The 19831-nt window shown below is 61.2% G+C and overlaps 1 protein-coding gene across 2 annotated transcripts in view; it reads right to left on the reverse strand.

The window, feature by feature from the left end:
- Positions 1–19831, reverse strand: part of NFIC (nuclear factor I C) — a 144286-nt gene that overhangs the window by 26040 nt on the left and 98415 nt on the right. For both annotated transcript variants that reach the window (XM_054013466.1, XM_054013465.1), the window contains exons 4-8: positions 14230–14304; positions 13707–13830; positions 11167–11291; positions 3139–3261; positions 2170–2354 (exon numbers count right to left, since the gene is read on the reverse strand). In XM_054013466.1, coding sequence (XP_053869441.1) covers positions 2170–2354; positions 3139–3261; positions 11167–11291; positions 13707–13830; positions 14230–14304 — 632 coding nt within the window. The remainder of the gene's footprint in view (positions 1–2169; positions 2355–3138; positions 3262–11166; positions 11292–13706; positions 13831–14229; positions 14305–19831) is intronic.

Raw genomic sequence — 19831 nt, forward strand, 5'->3', positions numbered from 1 at the left:
CACCCGCCTCGGCTTTGAGTGCAACTAGCTCCCAGCTACCCAGATCAGCCATTGTGCGATCCGGCCAGCTGGACTTGTGACTGAACGGCAGGGACAGGGTTGCAGGGGGCTGCGGGTCGGGACTGAGGGGCATTGGCAGAGCCTGGGGGCGCAGGACTGGACCAGCAGGGGGTGGCGGAGCGGGATTGAGGGGCATCGGCAGAGCCTGGGGGTCCCAGTTTAGACTCCCAAACATTGACCAAATTGCCCTCTGAATCCGGAGGGGGAAGCGAAAGCGAGTGAGGGGGCGGCACCCCCTGGCAGGGAGCCCTTTGAACCCGCCCCCAGTGGGGAGGGGCGCCCAGCCGAGGTGGCCCAGAGCCAGCAGGGAAGCAATCGTTGCTCCATCAAACCCTGGGGCTGGGGGGCCCGCGCTAGGGTGCAGGGGCCCAGCTGAAGGCTTCGAAAGCTGTCAAGCTGCCTCCTTTCCCCCCACCCCGCTCTGCGGCTTTCAGAGGCTTCGAGACCTGCCCGGTGGGGGCCCTGAGCATCGGGGTCACGTCCCCGCAGCCGCCATGCCAGGGCCCAGCCACACTGGGGCGAGGGCAGGATTCTGGCTGTGCCACTGGCCTCCTGGCCCAGAGGCTGCCTGTGAGGGGGCTGTGAGCTGGAGGGCTGTAGAGCACAGTCTGCCTGTAGCCCCCTGTCCCTGGGCGGGGGTGAAATTAACCCACAGCCCCCAGGGGTCCTCCAGAAAAACCCAGCGGCGTGATGTGCTGGGGTGAGGAGCAGAGCCTCCCCTGGGCGAAGGACCAGCTGGGGGCGGGGCGGAAGGGGCAGCCAGGAGTCAGTGCTGGGAGCGAGGAGAACCCACAGGCAAGTCCGGAGAGCGGCAGGGGCATGTATGTGGGAGAGAGGATACGGGACCTACTCCTAGTGCCACTTGGCGAGCGCGCCCTCGGCGTGGGAGCGGCAGGCCGGGGTTCTAGTCCTGGCTGTGGGGCCCGGGCTGTCTCAGCAGCAGGTGGATGAGTCCTGACCTGCTCCTGCGCGGCTGGAACTGTCCAGGGTGCTGCAGGGGGGCAGGGAGGGGGCCAGAGCAGAAGCCAAGGAGGAGGTTTCATAGCAGAAGGCGCCACAGAGAGAAGACCCCCGCCCCCGTGACCAGGCAGCACTAACAGGGCCTGGGGCAAGGGAACAGCACATCCACACGTGGGGCATGGAACGAGATGGGGGGTCGGGAAGGACCTGGCAGCACAGGTCAAGTGTGGGGGGCTTTGTCATCCGCACATGCCCTGGGGGACAGACAGTTCATGGGTCCGTGGGGCAGGAAACCCCTCTGCTCTCGCCATGGATTTGGGCCTTAGCTTTTGAAAATCATTTGTTATACTTCAAAGGACGCTCTAGAGAGAGAAATGGCCGGTCCCTCCCTGGGTCCAAGCCCCTTCCAGCACTACTGACCGAGCTAACTTCCTTTCTGCCCCAGCCTGGCTGCACTCGCTCAGTTTCACTTCCTGGTTCTCAGTCCTGGCAGGGTGTGGTGGCTCGAGGCTTTCCCACGCAGCAGGGGCTGGCCCCAGGCCAGCACCACCCCTTCCCCGGCCCGCTTCGCAGTCAAACGAAAGAGGAAAAGATACTAATTGGTATTTAAAAATAATAATCAAACCATGTTCTTGGGAGTTTGGCCTGGGCCAGACTGCTCTCAGCAAACGCCTCAGGGACAGGAAAACGACTCGGAGGGGAGCGGGGACTGGAAAAGCAGAGCTGCTCCTACCTGCAGATGGGCTGCACCCGGGATGGGATGTTCTCCTGGGGCAAAGTGTCGGCGTCTCTCCGCTGCGGAGGGGCCAGCCACAGGCCTGCGCCCCAGCCAAGTCCCGCAGGCTGGGTGTGAGCAGTGCACAGGCGTGTGTGTGTGTGGGGGGGATTTCACCCCAAGGGAGCCCAGAGAAACCCCGTCTATCTAATCTAGCTTCTACAGTGCCGCTCGGTGCAGTGTCCGAGCTCGGGGTGCCTCGGGCTGGCGACAGCACGCAGGGGTGCGGGCATGGGGCAAGCATGATCTCTGACGGTGAGGGATGTGCCGGGCCGGTCTGGCAGGAGCCGGGTTGCATCGGCCCTATGGGACTCTCCCCAACACAGGACCCCAGGGTGGGGGAGCGGTGGGGGGCTGCCTAGGCAGCTCCTTACCGGTCCAGGCTGCTGATTGGACGGGTCGCAGGCCAGTGAGACGAGATCTTTCAGAGGGTCCTGCGGGTTGAGATGAGGCGGGTACCGTATGGCCGTGTGGGGGAAGTAGGTGGAGGCCGCCTGGGGGAGGATTGAAGTGGTGGGGAAATGCAGAGTAGATGAAGGGTGTGGGCTTCGAGCGATACCTAGAGCGGGAGAGAGACAAAGAGATGACCGGGGCGGCCTTCATTCGGAGCTCTGGGCCAGGCAGTGCCCCAGCACCCCTCCTGCCCCACGGGCACTCTGCTCTGGTTCCAGCACCCCCTTAACGGCGGCTCGGGCGGCAGCCCCACACGGCCCAGCTGCCTTACATCCATGACTGCATATCGCACCGCGCTTGGGGCGTCGCGGTGGGGGCCAGGAGCCAGGGATTCCTGAGCTCTCACTCTGCCTCTGACCCCGAGGCCCCTCTATGGCCTTGGGCAAGTCACTGAACCTCGCACCGTGCCTCAGTTTCCCCCATCTGCGGATGGGGACCCCAGTCCTTACCTGCCTCTGGGGCCAGGGGGAAGGTGCGCGAAGGAATCAGCTGATGCTGGTGAAGCATTTGGCAGACGAGTGGTGCTAAGCATTGCCATTTGCAAACCAGAGAAAGAGCCCCCCCCACCCCCACTCACACAGGGCCCAGCCCACAAGCCCAAGGGATGCTGGGCTGAAAACCAAGCTGGGTTCTTTCTGCCCCGACCCCGGCCATGCAGACCCTGCCAGACTGTAGCTGGTGGCTCTCCCTTGAAAACTCTTCAGGGCCGGGCCTTTGCCTGCAGGGTGCCTGGCAGGCTGTGGGCCCAGCAGAAATGATACAAGCCATGCATGCGTTAGTGCAGCCCCTCCCCCAAGTCCCCCTGCCCAGCATCCCTTCCCGGGCTGTGAATGACAAAGGAACCGCCCCCATGCTTTGGGGGGCCTGGCCCCCCGCAGAGCCAGACTCACCGCTGTGCACGGCGATGACCGGACGGTGATGCTGGGTGAAGCTCAACCTCGGGGAGGAGTCCTGGGGCGATGGGCTGTTGAAGGGCGATTTGTCAATCTCCGTCTTTTTCACAGGGGAGATGCCTAGTGAGCCGTGAGAAAAGCAGAAGCGGAGCCGTTAAGGGTCTGCCCCCTGCTGCTCTGGCCCACAACGGTGCTAAGGGGCGGCGTTTAAAAGGCCCGCAAATTAAATCCACAGCGGAGTCCATCAGAAGCACCATTCAGTGTCAGGCGTCAGGGCAGAATCTGACCCCCAGGGTCAGGAAGGGTTCCCCCTCCCACCAGGCACATGACTCCCCTGGAGCGCTAGGCTCAGAGGCCGGAGGCCAGAGGAGACGGCCAATGAACGGATTCACTCCGGCCCCAGGCACTGACAGTCCACTGAAATCACCACTGTGATTGGGGGGAGTGAGTGGGGGGAACCCTCCAACGATTTAGCCTGGGGGAGCAAACATAAGAGCGGCCACACTGGGTCAGAACAAAGGTCCGTCTAGCCCAGTATCCTGTCTGCCGACAGTGGCCAATGCCAGGTGCCCCAGAGGGAGTGAACGGAACAGGGAAACACCAAGTGATCCATCCCCTGTCGCCCAGACCCAGACACTGAGGAAGGGGCTACCCTTGGCACTCCTAGGCGAGGGTTTGCATGCTGTGCAGCTCGGCGCCTACGGCTACGGAAGGGCTCTGGCGTGCCCGGCGTTAACCAGGAAAGGGGGCTGCTGCAGGGCTGGGTGTCATTGGCAGAGACGCAGCACGGCTGGGTTATTGCCGTGCAGAGACAGCAGGGGGCGCAGAACCCAGAGACTCTCCTGGGGCCCTGTTACAACCACTAATTTGGTCTCGTTAATTAGGTAGCGACAGAGGGATGGGCAGGAGCTTATGAAGTGGGTCACGTTCCCTGGCTCGACTGCTTGGCTCGCAGGGGGTCTAAGTGACGTGTTTATGTGTGTGCATGTGTGTGCGAGTGCACAAGTGTGAATATACACGTGGGTGTGCAGCAGGGTGAGTATGTCTATGCGCAGGGGTATTCGTGTGTTTGTGAGTGGACATATGAGTATGCAGGGGTGTGTGTGAGCTGGTGTGTGTATACACAAGGATAGGCGTGTTTGCACGTGCGTGTGCACGTGCGTGTGTACACGTTGGTATACATGTGCTGGCAGGAGTGTCCATCCCCATGTGTGCAGGCGTCTCTCCCCACCCCATTGGGCAGCCTCACCCCACTGCACATGGCTCCAGTCCCGTGTTTCCAACCCGCTTTTCCCCCCTCAGGGCGAATGGCCCAGCGGGACCGGACCTGGGAGAGCTGGGGGGAGGGGCACACAGCAGGCGAACTGCACAAGGCCACCCACCCAAACCTCGTCCTGTCCCCTCCAGGCCCCAGTCACCGAAACCCATCACCTGCCGCGCGAGCTGCGTCTCCTGCACCGTGCGGAGCAGTGCCCTTGGGGTGCGCAGGTTCCTCCCGTCCCATCCCGTCCCTGCCAGCCACGCAGGGCCCAGGCTGCCACGGGGAACCTCCCGCTCGGCAGGGCACAGAGCACGGCACCAGCGCTCTGCCCACAGGAACGGCTGAGGCCATCGTCACACACCCAGGAACAGAGCAAATACAAGCCCAGGCCAGGCAGCGGCTGGGAAAATACCCAAGGTAGGGGAATCCAGGCCCAGGACAGGCTGGAGCAGGGACATACAGGCCCAGGGCAGACAGGGGCAGGGCTTTACATCCTCGGGGCAGTGGGGCTCCAGGTTTGACCAGAACGCCCAGTCGAAAAGGGACCCCGTCGGCTCTGGTGAGCGGTGCAGCGGAGTTAAGGCAGGACCCTCCCTGTCCTGGCTCCGCGTGGCTCCTGGAAGTAGCTGGCATGTCCGGCTCCTAGGCGCAGGGGTGGCCACGGGGGCTCTGTGCGCTGCCCCCGCCCCAAGCACCAGCTCCACAGCTCCCATTGGCCAGGAACTGCGACCAATGGGAGCTGTGGGGGTGGCACTGCGGGTAGGGGCAGCGCACGGAGTCTCTGCAGCCCGTAGGCCTAGGAGCCGGACATACCGGCCGCTGTCGGGAGCCACCTGAGGTAAGCACCGCCCGGCTGGAGCCTGAACCCTGCCCCCCAACCCCCTCCCCCAGCCCTGAGCCCCCTCCCGCACCCAAACTCCCACACAGAGCCTGCACCCCCTGCCAAACCCCAAACCCCTACTCCAGCCCTGAGCCCCCTCCCGCACCCAAACTCCCTCCCAGAACCTGCACCCCCTGCCAAACCCTAGCCCCCTGCCCCAGCCCTGAGCCCCCTCCTGCACTCAAACACCTTCCCAGAGCCTGCACCCCCTGCCAAACCCCAACCCTGAGCCCCCTCCTGCACCCAAACTCCCTCTCAGAGCCTGCACCCCCTGCCAAACCCCAACCCTGAGCCCCCTCCTGCACCCAAACTCCCTCCCAGAGCCTGCACCCCCTGCCAAACCCCAACCCCAGCCCTGAGCCCCCTCCTGCACCCAAACTCTCTCCCAGAGCCTGCACCCCACACCCCCTCCTGCCCCCCAACCCCCTGCCCCAGCCCTGAGTCCCCTCCCATGCCCTAACTCCCTCCTGGAGCCCTCACCCCCCCCCCGCACCCAACCCCCTGCCCCAGCCCGGTGAACGTGAGTGAGGGTGGGGGTGAGCAAGCAACAAAGGGGGGGTGGGGGATGAAGTGAGCGGGAGGCGGGGCCTTGGGGAAGGGGCGGGGCAGGGGGCTGGGCAAGGATGTACGGTTTTGTGCAATTAGAAAGTTGGCAACCCTAGGCGGAGGCAGGGTAAATCCAGGGCCAGGGCAGGCGGGGGTAGGGCCAGACAGGCCCAGAGAAGGTGGGTCAGGGCCGTACAAGCCCAGGGCAGGTGGGGGCCGGGCCATACAGGCCCAGGGCAGGTTGGGGCAGGGCCGTAGAGGGGGCAGGGAGGGGCCGGGCCGTACAGACCCAGGGCAGGGAGGGGCAGGGACATTCAGGCCCAGGGCAGGCGGGGGCCGGGCCGTACTAGCCCAGGGCAGGTGGGGGCCGGGCCATACAGGCCCAGGGCAGGTGGGGGCAGGGCCGTAGAGGGGGCAGGGAGGGGCCGGGCCGTACAGACCCAGAGCAGGGAGGGGCAGGGACATTCAGGCCCAGGGCAGGCGGGGGCCGGGCCGTACAGGCCCAGGCAGGGTAAGCTGAGGTGGCTCTGTGCGACGTTGGCGCCATGCCCCCAGCCTGGCCGACCACACTGCCGGGCCTTTGCTTTCCCCACTGCGGGGTCTGTCAGGGCAGAGGTGTCTGTGTCAAGGAGAACGGGAACCAGCCAAGCCCCCCTTTGTCGGCCCTGTCTTAGCAAACGGGATGGAGACGCTGTTTTTCCCTCTGCCACTGAGCGTCACCCGAAGTAAAGGAAACCCTCTGGATCTAGATCCGCTCAGCTCAGCTTGTGGTGTTGAGTCACTGGCATTCCTGGAGACAGAAGACCCCAGCCCCAGCCCTGCCCCGTTATGGGCCCCAGTCGGGATAGTTGCCTGTTGATTTATGAGGAAAGATTAGGAGAGCTAAAAATACGTTGAGCTTTGCAGAGCGCTGAGCTGGGGGATTTGAGCCCTGAGCACAAGGAGCCAAAAGGCATAAACACCATGGGGGGGAGGGGGAAGGGCTGCTGAGCAGGGGAAACATCCCTGCGATGAGATCGTCTCCCCAAGGCCAGCATAGGACCTCACCCCCACAGGCCTGGGAGGACAGGTGTATGGGGGGACAGGAGGAGGAGTGGCTGCAGTGCTGTGTGGACCGGCTATTCGGGGCTGCACAGTGGTCCATGCAGGGCCGGTATGGCTGCAGAAAGGTAGAGCAGCCCCAGGGCTATTCTAACACACTAGGGGCAGTCCCGCCCCCAGCCCAGCCCAGAATTCAGGGCTTTGCCTGCTATCTCCCGAGCTGCATTCTGGCGCGTCACTGCCCTGTCTGACCCTGCATCTCCACTAGGAGGCACACGCTGATACCACTGCCGTCGCTCTCCAATGGCACCGAACCCCCGGGAGCTGCTCTCCGGCACCGTGTCTGCCTAGCTTGCTGGAACCGAACCCCCAGGGGGAGGGGCTCCCAACCCAGCCTCTGATCCAAACCAACTTGCAAAGAGTTCTCCTCGTCTGCACCACCGGCCTCTAATCACCAGGGTCCAGCCCCCACTGCCAGCACACAAACGGGGGTCAGGATCTCTGTCGCTTCCCTCTGGGAATGCAGGGCAGGAATCTCCCCCCAGCAGTGCCCACCACCGGCCTCCCGCACGGCTGGATCTGCCGTGGGAACAGGCCCGACATATCCTGCCTCCCGTGGGGCTGCGTGTGCTGTGAGAGCGTAGGGGGCCGAGCTACGCTCGCCATGCAGGTGACAAGGGGAAGCCCTGGGCGAAGGTTTGAGCTCAGCAAGAGCTTTAGCCAGAAATTCGGTCAGTTTTTAAAACAGGCCCGGACGCCTGGGTTCTCCAGGGCTGGGCACTGAGTCCCGCTGGCTCATCCTTGCTTTCAGAGGGCCAAACCCTGCAGCTTTCTCCTCCCGCGGAGCGAAGGCTGGCAGACTCGGTCCTAGAGGCGATAGGGCCCCGGTCTCCAGGCCAGTGGTCCCTGCCCCCAGCCTGCCTCGCTGCCTTTCACCCGGGAGCCAGCAGCACTCATCGAAATGGAACAGCTGCCCCCCCCATCCAGTGTTCACCAGCGCTCCCTAGTGTCCTCCAGCGGGCACTGCATCTGCTCCGCCTTGCTCTATTCCGACCCACTGTCTTCCCCTGTGCTCCCTCGTGCCAGGGCCTCTCCGGGCGCAGGGCATGGACAGCTAAGCCCTGGGGGATTTGGGGAGAGGAGCTGGAGGAACTGGCTCCCCCCACGCCAGCTGGCAGGCCCAGAGGCCGTGTGCGGCCGCCTGGGGATAGCTCCCCTTGCTGCTGGGGAAGGATGGTGTCTCTGGCTGGGGTGCCTGGTTCCCTGCTCTCCCCTGGGCTGTACGGGGCAGCCCACATCCTGGGCAGCTGCTTCCTCTGACCCAGCCCCTCCACTCGCCCACTGCAATCCCCCTCCGTGCCCCTTGCCCCGTCTCCCACTGCCTTGCCCTTCCCCTTCCACCCCGCCCCAATCCACCCCGTGCCCTCCTCTCTGCTGTGCCCAGCGTTCAACCCCGCCACTGCTTCCCCCCCGGCCACAGCTTCCCCTGCAGCCCCCTCAGCCCGTGGGCATTGGCAGGACTCTCCCACCAGGGCAGAGCCCTGTGGCTGTGCAGGGCACTGGGCATCCCCTAGAGAGGGCGTGTGGCTCGTCTGCCCTTCCCCATCCTGGGGCTCCACGGGGGGGCTCCCCCCGCCCGAAGCGGGGCGCTCCCAGAGGGAGTTAATCCTGCTGCCACCGTGCCATGGAGGATTTATCTCCAGCCATTCGGCCCAGCCGGCATTAATGGGTTTAGCCCATTCTCAGACGGTCATTTAGGAGGATTTCACAGAACATCCAGTACAGGATTGAAATAAACCCCCCTGCGACGCGCCGGCTAAGCACATCCTTTCTCGGATGGCTTACCCCCACCCCCCACGGCCGGGCTTGGGGGGCACAGAAAGAGGGGGACTCACGCACTCGCACCCAGAGCTGAGGTTCTCCCTGAACTCCAACAGCTGGTGGAGCTAGTGCGTTGAGGCCCCGCCACAGGGGATAAAAGGAAAGTTGTAGCTCAGGAGGGCCAAGGGTTGGAGCAGGGCGCTTGGGAACCAGGACGCCTGGCTCTGGCGGAGCGCTCCTCCTTGCCACCAGCCTACAATGTCTTGACAGCGGCTGACTACTCTGTAGACAAGTAGGTAAGGCAGAGCAACCCCAGGGCTATTCCACCACGCCTGGGGCAACCCGGCCCCCACTGTAGCCCAGACCCACCCAGCACAATCTATCTTTGACATAGTGAGCTTCTCTTTGTTCTGTGTTTCTTCAGTGCCTAGCAGGCCGGGGACCTGGGCCGAGAGGAGGCTGCTAGGGGCTACCACAGTGCAAAGACAGCGAAACCCACCTCTAGCAAATATCGAAGAGGCTAGCAAAACCCGGGAGCCTGAACAGCGGAAGATTGAATAACCTGTCCTAGGGATCTTTAAAACAATCTCACATTCATCAGCATCAATAGAGCCGGCTGGAAAAGGGCTTTTCCCAGGAAAAACTTGGAAAGCAAAAATGGGGAGGGGGCAGGGTTTACATAATAACCTGCCTTGCTTTGCGTTTTTCATTAAAAAAACCTCCCCCAGATTTCTAAAGAAACGGGTTTTCTTTGTGGAAAATTTTCATTTAGGAAAAGAAACAGGCCCTTTTACATCCCAAACCAGCTTTGAACAAAACTCTCAGCCGGCTCCGGGATTGGTAAAGTGCTTTGCAGCTGCTAACTCAGGACACCACCGAGACGCCTCCCCACTTGGGGTCAGCGCCATTCTTCCCAAGGTGGGGAAACCGAGGCACAGAGAACAGACTGGCCAGCCCAAAGTGCCGAGTCAGTGCTGGGACTTGAACCCAGGAATCCTGTGTCCCCAGCACTAGACCTTGTGCCTGGTTCTGATTTCAGGCTGGTGTAAATCAGGAGGAAAATGGACTAGAAAATGGGCCTCTCGGTGTGCTCTGCTGCCCAGAACTGCTGGAGCTCAGAGTTCTCTGCCCCCCTGCTCCGCCCCTGGAGAAGGGGGGGCTGTGTGCACTGTCCTCGGTGCCCCCGGGCTGGCTCAATGGTGCAAAGCCCAGAGCAGCTGTCCAGCTTGTGATATGGCACTTCCAGCAGGGGTCAGGGGACACCTGCAGTCCCGGTCGGGGGGGCTCAGGGTCCGCGCCCAGCAGGGCAGACACAGGCTCGGGCTGTGATTGTGGTCTGGCCCTGGACTCCTGGCATGGCGCGGAGTCTGGAAGGGGGCCCAGGATCTGGGCTTGGAGTCTGAAACCCCCCAGCCCACCTTTACACACACATGTGCACAAACACACAGGTGTACACGCACACGCACAGTCTGGGGGGAGGGCTGGGGGGAGGGCCCAAGGATGGGGGGGGGATAGTTTGGGGCTCCCAGGCTGAGAAGTAGGAAAGCTAAAGAGCCCCTTTAAAAAGTCCCTAATTGTGTGAAGCTGGGGGGGTGACCCCCCCGGGGCCATTAGCTGCCAGTGCCCACTGCCCCCCCCAACCCAGCAGATCCCTGAGGAACCTCCCCCTACCCGCTGACAGAAATCACAAGATTATAAAAAGAAATAAATAGAAGATAATGTACAACACCCTCCCCCCACCCGGTCCTTGCAGGGACAACTGGCGCCGCCTGGGAACCCAGGAACCAGCCGTCTGAAAAAGGGTCTGTATTGCTTTAATTAGCTCAGCCAACCCCCCCCCCTTAATGAACGGCTAATTGGGGCTGTCTAGACAGGAAGACAAAACATCAAACAAGGAAGAAATCCGTCCTCAGTAATATGGGGCACCTGTGGAGATGGGGAGCGGCGGGGGCAGGGCCACAGCCTGGCAGTGCACAGAGGGGCTTGGGGCCAGGGACACCGTGAGTGCAGGGGGTGGGCAGGGAGCCAGGTGGCCTCCTGAGCGCGAAGGGCAGCTCACGGGAAGAGCTGCTGGCCCTCCCCTGGAAGATTCATTGACACAGACCCACTCCAGAGACGCTGTGCTGTGGACCCATGGAAATTCCCTGCACAGTCATCAGAGACACCTATAGAAATCTGAGTGCCCCTACTAGAGGGTTCCTATAGAGCTGCCACGCACCCAGCCCGGAGCTCCGCCAGCGAGCCCAGAGTGCCTGGCAGAATGACTCTGCGGCTGCTGGTCTCTGGCAGAGGGAGGATGGCACGCTGGCTCGCCCCCCGGCCATGCCCTCACATACAGCGCCTGGGGGACCCTCTGAGCCAGGAACTGGCTCCGAAGCCGAAGTGACTAATCCAGAAAGGAGAAGCCGGGTTCAGGGCCCCGCCTGGCGCCAGAGCCGGGAGAACACGCCGGGGAAGGCCCGGGCGGGATACCTACCCCCTTCCATGTCATCTGTCCAGTTGCGGCTGCTGCTCGTGGGCGAACTGGGCGAGGTGTAGTACTCGCCCCCAGGACTCGTGTCTATGTCATCCTCCATGGAGCCAGACTTGTGTCGTTTACTCCTGGGGAAGGGGAGGAAGGAGAATTGATCAAGGCACCAGGGCCTCTCGCTGCCATAGGCTCCTGCCCACAGCCAAGGGCGGCAGTCAGGGTTTGGGGGCTCCCTCCCTCCCTGTCTAGTGGTTAGAACCAAGCATAGGAGTTCGGATGCCTGGGTTCTGTGCCCAGCTCTGGGAGGGAAGTGTACTCTAGTGGTTAGAGTAGGGGACTCTGCCACTGAATGGCTGTTTGACCTCAGGCGAGTCACCAGCCCAGTCTTATGGCCCCTATTCCCTGAGTGAGTGGCCCACCCGACACAGGTCAGGGCTGCAGGAATGTGACGTTATCACTGTGCAGGGCAGCGGGAGCGCTCATTAGTCAGGGGCAGAATGTCCCCTGGGGTGCGCGTGGCAGAAGAGGAGGCTACCGACTTTGAGATTCTTGGGCCAAGCCCGAACGGATGTGGCACCTTGCGGCTGCTGCCTCCTGGAGCCTCGGCGCAGAAGGGGCGCCAGTGAGGAGCTGGTGGCCGGGAGCCCTGGGGTCAGTGACAAGAAGAAATGAAGCTGCTGGGGCCAATTCTCCTCTCCGTTACACCCACGCGACCCCAGTGGGCTCCAAGAGGAAGGGGTGGTCTGGGAGCCAAACTTGTGTTCATGCACACAGCTGCCGCGTCAGGAGAGCCGCTCCCCTTGGCCTTGCTAATCCACCTCCCGGAGAGGGGTCACTGTGTCTACGGAAGAAGCCCTCCCGTGCGCAGGGCGCTGTCTGCAGGAAGCTAGGGATGTAACTGTGTCGCTCGGGATGTGTGTGTGTGGATTTTTCACACCCCTGCGTGACGTAGTGATAAAAACACTGGCCTGGGAGGCGAGTCAGGCCAGAAACAGGCCCCAGTGTAGCCAACCATCGCCAGCAACGCCCGGAGCGCCAGTTAACTCTAAGCATGTGTCTGAGGGCTTGGCTGACCCACGCCGGCCCCGATCAAAGACGAGAGAAAGGAAGGGGCTCCCTGAGGCCTCGTCCACCCTGCCAAACCAGTGAGGCAAGGCCGGCAAGATCCCCCTCCCCTCGCTCATCTGGCGGGAAATCCACAGGGCCTGGTCTCTGCCAGCTTGTTCCCTGGCAGAGGAAACGGACTCTGTGGGCCAAATTCTGCTCTCCAGTAACCTGGCAGCACCCATGAAAGCCAAATTCTGCCCAGAGACCTAAGCGGGCTGCTTCTCCCTCAGCTCCCAGGCTCCTGTTCTCTCGAATTAGTTGACAGGCTGAAAGCACAGGGCGCACACCCGCAGCCACTGAATAATATCATCCTCACCGGCTAGCTATGCATGGGAGTCACGTGGGCAGCTGCCTCTGGGGTGGAACGCAGCAGCTGTTTAACAGCCACACAACAGTCTAGGACCGGAAGTGGCAAAGACCATATTCAGAGGGACGGGGATTACAGGGAGGCACAAGGTCCCGTCCAAAGGAGGTAGGGAGCCCGCACACTGCTGCTAATACTCCTCCTCATTCCTAAGTCTCCATGGGCCTCAGTCCATATGCAACAGCCCCAGGCATGGGGCCAGGCCTGCGTCAGAGGGGAAAGCTCCCATCACTGGGGGCAGGGCCCACGCCATTTTCTGCGGGGCTCCTCAAGCCGTCTCCCATCCAACTCCTGCACAGCCTTGGCCCCGCTTAGCTGGAGCAGTGACAGGCTCACGCCGCCAGGCTGCTCTAGGTTGGCCCTGGAAGCCACCAGGCCAAAACTGTTGGTTAACCACGTCACTGCTGGCTTTGTTCCCAGCAGGGCTGTGGCTGCACCAGGTCCCTGGAGCGCTGCAGCACTGCTGGGGTTAAGTAACACATATGCCCCCTCCGTACCAGAGGCTGGGAGCCTGGGCTGCAGCCAGTGTGGAAGGAAGGAGTTCCCCTAGGACACCGTGTGTCAGGCAGGGAGAGGACTAGGAGTGAGGAGGAGAGGAGCCCGCCTGCACTGGACTCTGGCTACCGCCCAGCAAAGGCAAAAACCTGCCCTGGATTTCTATTCCGTGGACCAAACTAACCCCGATCTGAGGCCGCGCAGGCGAAGTTTTACACTGCTGCCCGGTGTGTGTGTCTGCACGAGTCCGCGGACGTGCGTGCTCTATCGGCGTGTGTGACTGGAGAGCCATGCGTGTCGCAGGGACTCCATGTGCGACTGCACCGCCACGCGGGTCCCCGTGCGTGCTTACATCTCTGTACATCCAGGCCTCTATGGGCACGGTTGTGTGTGTGTGCCCAGGAAGGTGCTTGCACGCATGGGACTAGGCGTGCCGGCAGGCCCCACGTCTGGCTGAAGCAGGACTGAACCTGCCTTGCCCTTCCCACACTGTGCTGCACAGAGAAGGCCTAGAAAAGGCCCAGCCCAGCCCCCACCCTGCCCCACTGCCCCCAGAGCCCGTGCGGAGGCTGGTACGTACCCGCTGGACGAGGTGCTGGGGAGCGTCCGTCTCATGCCAGTGCTCGAGGGGTTCAGATCATAGGCCAGATGACCCTGCAACTCACCCAGAGAGAAGTTTGGCCCTGTGCCTGTCACCACCGGTGCTGTGGATGACAACATAGAGACCCGCGTCAGGGGGGCTAATCAGAAAAACGTCCCTCCATGTCAGAGCTCCCCTGGGTCTCTGCTCCGGGGGAAAGCTGCGTTTGCTACCCATTCCCGGGGGGACATTCACCCTGGCCGTTATGCCAGCTAGGACTGGTGCCCCCACTGGGCTCGGGAACACAGCCATTGGCATGAGGCTGCCAGGCTGTGCCCAGACCTGTTCACCAGGCCCTGAGCCGAACTCCACACAGTCTGCTCCCCTGGAGCGGCTGCGGGGGCGGAAGGGGAAGTGTCTGGCTCTGCCTTGCCATGCAACGGCGCGTTTGTCAGGGCTAGGGAAAGTTCTGGGGCCCCGACGGCTTTCCTGCCTGCCGCCGCGTCCCCGGCCTGGTACTCACTTCGGGAGACCTGGATGAGCTCTGTGACGCTGAATACCCCCGACGTGACAAAGCTCTCCTGGAAGTCTGTCGTATCTGCCGTGGGGAGAGAGAGAGAGATGAGAGGAGCCGAGAGACACGACTCCGGGCACCCATCGCTGGCACCAGACTCGCCGCCATTCCCTCCCTGTGGCTCTAACCGGGGTGGGCCTCTGCCCAGCCCTCCACCCACAAGCCATCGCTTTGGGGACCTGCCTCCTTGCACGGCCGCCGGGGGCCGGCGTTGCCCAGCAGTGTCATGACGCCCCACCGCGATGCCCGAGGAGCACACGTGGCACACGGTGCCCAGGTTTCCGCGGGTGGGGGGAGCTGCCTGGCTTGCTGGTCCCAGCCTTGCTCCTGGGAGCTGAGGCAGGGGCCTGCAGGAGGTCCGGGCTTCCCTTGGCTAGGCCAGAGTCAAGGCCCTCCGGCTAGCTGAGTTGCCCGGGGCGTTCCTGGTCCAGGGCAGCCTGGCCTGAGGTGCTGGCTCACTGAGTTAATTGCCCATCAATCAGCAGAGCCAAGGGGCTGGGCTGGCTCTGGGTTTGGAGTGGGCCAGGGAGCCCTGATGCTGGAAGTCATCACTCTGCAGGGACCTAGGGGAGAGGAGCTCCGGGGTAGAGATGGCACCTCAGCCTCTGGCCGCATCTCGGCAGAGGCCAGGGCGGGCAGGGCCACGGAGATTCCCTCCTCCCTCCTGCAGCCCTCCTGCTGCCTGTGCTGGGCATCGCTTCCTGGGGCTGCCAGCTAGCTAGAGTCCTGGCAAGGAAGAGAGGCTGTAGCTGCCCCGAGGTGCGGGATCCCGAGGACCTCCCATGGTCTGTTTGGGGCAATGGCTGGAGCAGACACTCCCGCAGCCTGGCGTTAAAGCCGCAATCTGCACCCTCGCCCAGCAGCTGCCAGCCCATGGGCCCCTGCCAAGTTCCCAAGTCGGCCCAGTGGGAAGATCCAATGGGCACCAGAGCAGTGTCGGCATGGCCCAGCCTGGTTCCTCCCCACCCTTTTTTCTCCTTGTCAACAACCCTGCCCCCTGAGCGCTGCCCGCTCCTGCCTGGGGCTCGGAGTGGGCGAGGGATCCCCAGCCCAGATCCCCAGGCACTGGCTGTGAAATCTAATTTCCTATCTGCGTGACTCATGCTGGCTCCCACGTATTGCACCTGTGTGTTAGATATCCAGTAACTGACGTACATGTCACACTGACCTGACCTGCTTTCATGTCACTCACATAGCTTCAAACCCCAACCCGGGGTGTGAAAACAGCTCTAATTCTCTCCATGGGCTGGGTCACAAGTGCTCTGGGCGGCTGTAACTGAAGAAGTGGGCTGTAGCCCACGAAGGCTTATGCCCAAACAAATGTGCTAGTCTCTAAGGTGGCACAAGGACTCCTCGTTTTTTTTAGCCAGAATGTTGCTTTAATCAGAGACACAACAGAGGCAGCTCAGGACTTGCCAGATTGGATCAGGGGCCCATCTAGCCTGGTATCCTGCCTCTAACAGCTGCTTCCAAGGAACGGGCAAGAACCCCGCAGTGATGGGGTACCTGCCCCAGGCACAGGGCCCTCCTGACCCCATGGCTAGAGCTCAGCTCCTGCCCTGAAGTAGGAGGGTTCATTCCCCTTTCAAGCTCTTTTGCTTTTAAAACGTTTACGCTGGATATTCTTGTTACCCATAGAAATGACCCAGTGGCATGGGCGCAGGACAGCAGGTAGCCCGGGTATGACTCGAGTCCCTTCACTTATTCCTAGATTTTACCGTCAGCTGGGACCACTGTGATCATCTCTTCTGAGCTCCTGCCAGGGGTGAAAGTAAGTCCAGTGACTTACCGGTACGCTGGGGCCAGCTCTGGCCCCTGGAAGGAGCGGGGCCTAGGGCAGAAGGGGCGTGGCTGAGGGAGTCAGAGCCAGCCCCAGCCCACCCTGTAAGGTAAGTGCCCCCCTCTCCGGGGTAGCAGCAGCAGTCCGGGGCTCCCGCGGCTATTTAAAGGGCCGGGGCGGTAGAAGCAGCGGGAGCCCCGGACTTTTTAAATAGCCCCCAGAGCCCCGCAGCCCTACCCCAGGGCTCCAGCAGTGAGGCTCTGGTGGCAATTTAAAGGGCCTGGGGCTCCAGCCGGCCGCCCCGGTACGGCAAACTGGCTCTTGCCAATACACCGTACCGGGGCGTACGGGCTTACTTTCACCTCTGGCTCCTGCACGGCACGTCCCTGAACGAATTCCTGCGGAACAAGCACAGAGCTGGGAGAAAACCACCCCCTCTTGATTTAACCATTTCCAGGGCTGAGAACCCCCCCACGGCCCCAGGCAAATTGTTCCCATGGTTAATTCGCCTCACTAAAAATTGGACCTTGTTTGTCATCCCGGCTTCAACTCCCAGCCACTGGATTTCATTGACATGGCTCTGCTGGACTGAGGAGCCCTCGATTCTCAAATTCCTGCTCCCACATCACCCCGCAACCTTCTCTTTGCTAACCAGACAGGGCTCCGCGAGGCAGGTGTCCCAGTCCTGTAGTCATTCTCAGGGCTCTTCACTGAACCCTCCCCCATGAGCAACATCTTCCTGAATTGTAGGCACCAGAACCGGACAAAGTCCCAGCAGCGCCAAATCCAGGGGTAAAAGAACCTCCCTACTCCTACTTGAGAGTCCCCTCTTTATACGTCCAAGGACCACAGTAACCCAGAGCGAGTTCAACTGATTATCCACCATGACCCCAAAGTCCTGCTCAGAGGCACTGCTTCCCCAGGAGTACCCCAAAGAACTGTAGGGTTAGAAGGGACCACAAGGGTCATCTAGTCTAACCCCTGCCAAGAGGCAGGATTTGCTGTATCTGCACCATCCAAGACAGGTGTTCTCCAGCCTCCTTTCGAAAACCTCCAGTGAAGGGGCTTCCACAACTCCCGAGGCAGGTCTGGTCCAGTCCATTGTCCTACTTTTCTTACTGAGATTTAATCTAAATCTGCTCCGCTGTCGTTGGAACCCACTGCCTCTTGTCCTGCCGTCTGTGGCAAGAGAGAAGAACGTTTCTCCATCTGTGACGAAGTGGGACTGTTCTTAATGTTTCCTCTGAATACTGTGTGTGTGCCTCAGTTTCCCCTATGCATTTCTTAAGTCTCTAGGTGGTGGGGAAAGGCCAGTGTGCATAAATCACTGACACTCTGTCTCCCTGGCAACAAATGGCCGGGCCCCTTCCCCCCTGCAAGGAAATAGCTAAAGGTGAACAAAGAGATCAGGTGACCTCCTGGCCCAGGAAAGAGACAAAGCCGAGAGAAGGAGGGGCTGGAGGGGGTTTGAGAGTTGTAGCTACCTGGGGACTAGGAGTGAGGGCAGACGAGGGTGTCTGGCTCTCTGAACCCCATAATGGACCCGACCGAGGGGTCCCGTTCACCGCTGTACCTACAAGCTCTGTTTTAGACCGTGTTCCTGTCATCTAATAAACCTCTGTTTTACTGGCTGGCTGAGAGTCACGTCTGACTGCGAAGTGCGGGGTGCAGAACCCTTTGGCTTCCCCAGGACCCCGCCTGGGCGGACTCGCTGTGGGAAGTGCACGGAGGGGCATATGCTGAATGCTCCCAGGAGAGACCCAGGAGGTGAAGCCGTGTGAGCTGCTTGCCCTGAAGACAGGGGGAGAGGAGGCTCCCCAAAGTCCTGACTGGCTTTGTGGGGAGCAGTTCCAGAGCATCGCCCGGGGACTCCGTGACACCATCTTTTTCATCGCCTCCTGTAATGGTTCCTCGACAGGTGACTTCGCAGGTTGGCTGGTTGTGCCCAGCTCACCAGGCAAACTAGCCCGTTCTGTCTCAGTGACCTGTCAGCTTCGTTATTCACCAATCTTTGTGTCATCTGCAAACTTTATCGGTGATGATTTGATGTTCTTTTCAAGGTAGTTGATAAAAATGTTCAAGACCGTGGGGCCCAGAACTGATCCCGGCAGGACTCCGCTAGAAGCACATTGATGATGTGTCCCCATTCTCAGTTACATTTTGAGACCCATCAGTGAGCCAGATTTTAGTCCATATTATGGGTGCCGTGTTGATCTTGTATTGTTCTCGTTTTTTAATCAGAATATCCTGCAGTACCAAGCCAAAATGCCTGACACTATTACCTGTACCAACCAAACTTGTAATCTCTTCAAAGAAATGTATCAAGTTAGGGTGACAAGATTTGCGTCTCAGTTTCCCCATCTGTAAAGTGGGGACAATGACACTGCCCTGCATTTGTATTTGGGGACTGACAAGTGCTGTATCAAGGCTGGTGTATGCAGTTCTAAGCATGGGAATCATGCACGCATCAGGGCAGGCTTGGGAGAACAGCAGTCCCTTTCTTTAGCAGCAAATGGCACGAAGGCAGGATGGCCTTGCATTGAGGCTGTTGGCCTGGGTCTCGGAAGAGCACAGGGCTCAGAGATCTGACCCCAGTCCTTCTGAAGATCCCCTGTGTGACCAGGGGCAAGTCCCTTTGGCTCTCCGGGTCTCAGCTTCCTGTCTCTAAAATGGAGATTAAAACTCCTTCTTTTGTCTGTATAGACTGTAAACTCTTCTGGGCAGGGGCTGATTTGACGGTATGTTTGTGCAGCGCCTGGCACAATGGTCTAGGGCTGGCATGGAGCGTGCCAGTGGGGGTGGCTTCTAGGTGCCACTTCTCAATAATAACTGATGGCTCAATAGTCCTAGATACTTCCATCCCCAGTTGGCAGCCAAGCTCCTGCCCACATGCCCCGGGGCTGGCACGCTGGCAAAGCTGAGTGCAGGGGCCTCTGGCACGTGGGGGGTGACTCAGAAAACCAAACCCAACCACAGGAGTGACTCAGTGGAAAGCGGCCGCGGGCGGGAGATCCTGGCTCTCACAGCGAGACAGCAAAGTCAGTGAATGGGGGCAAACTGCGAACTTGCCAGCTTGGGATTCAGTCCCTGTTCTGGGCACCAGATCCTACCACTGGCACCACCCTGCCCATCTCCAGTCACCCTGCACCTGGAATCTCAGGGCATGCTCCGCTGTCCTGCTGCCCTCTGCCACAGTTCCACGCAAACACTCTGTTGGCTTCTCTGCAAGGAGCCCGAGGACGGTTGTTATGCTGGGGAGCTGGGCTGAGGCCTGCCAAACTCATTCCACGCTCCACAGACCAGCTGATAAAAACTCCGGCTCCTGGCCAGCCAACGGTCTCCCCGTCGCTCCCTTAGAGGGAAGCTATTCAGCATCTGCCGGGAGCGTATGTCACCCCAGGCACCGAGGAGCCAAGCCCCTGCTGCAGCCTGGGTTTGCCGAGTCAGCACTTCTGCTGCAGAGGGCGAGAGTGCGGGGCGGTGCACCAGCAGCAGACGGGGTCAGTTTGGGTCTCAGCGTCACCAGCGGCTGAGACGCTGCTGGCAGAAGCCGGAGGTGGAGGAAAAAGCCCTGGCTCAGCAGTTTCCTCTCCGTGGCATTTTCCCATCTAGCAAAATCCAATCGCTTCCTTTCTGTTCCACCTCGGCGCCTGACCTTTCACCCCAGCACTTCCGGGCGCTGCTCTGGGGATGCCCTGGACCAGCGGCAGCCAGGGATTTGGCTGGCGCAAGCCGGCTGGGAGCCCTCTCTCCTTGCTCCTCTGCCTCCGC

Source organism: Malaclemys terrapin, chromosome 24 (assembly GCF_027887155.1).
Source record: "Malaclemys terrapin pileata isolate rMalTer1 chromosome 24, rMalTer1.hap1, whole genome shotgun sequence".
Lineage (NCBI taxonomy): Eukaryota > Metazoa > Chordata > Testudines > Emydidae > Malaclemys > Malaclemys terrapin.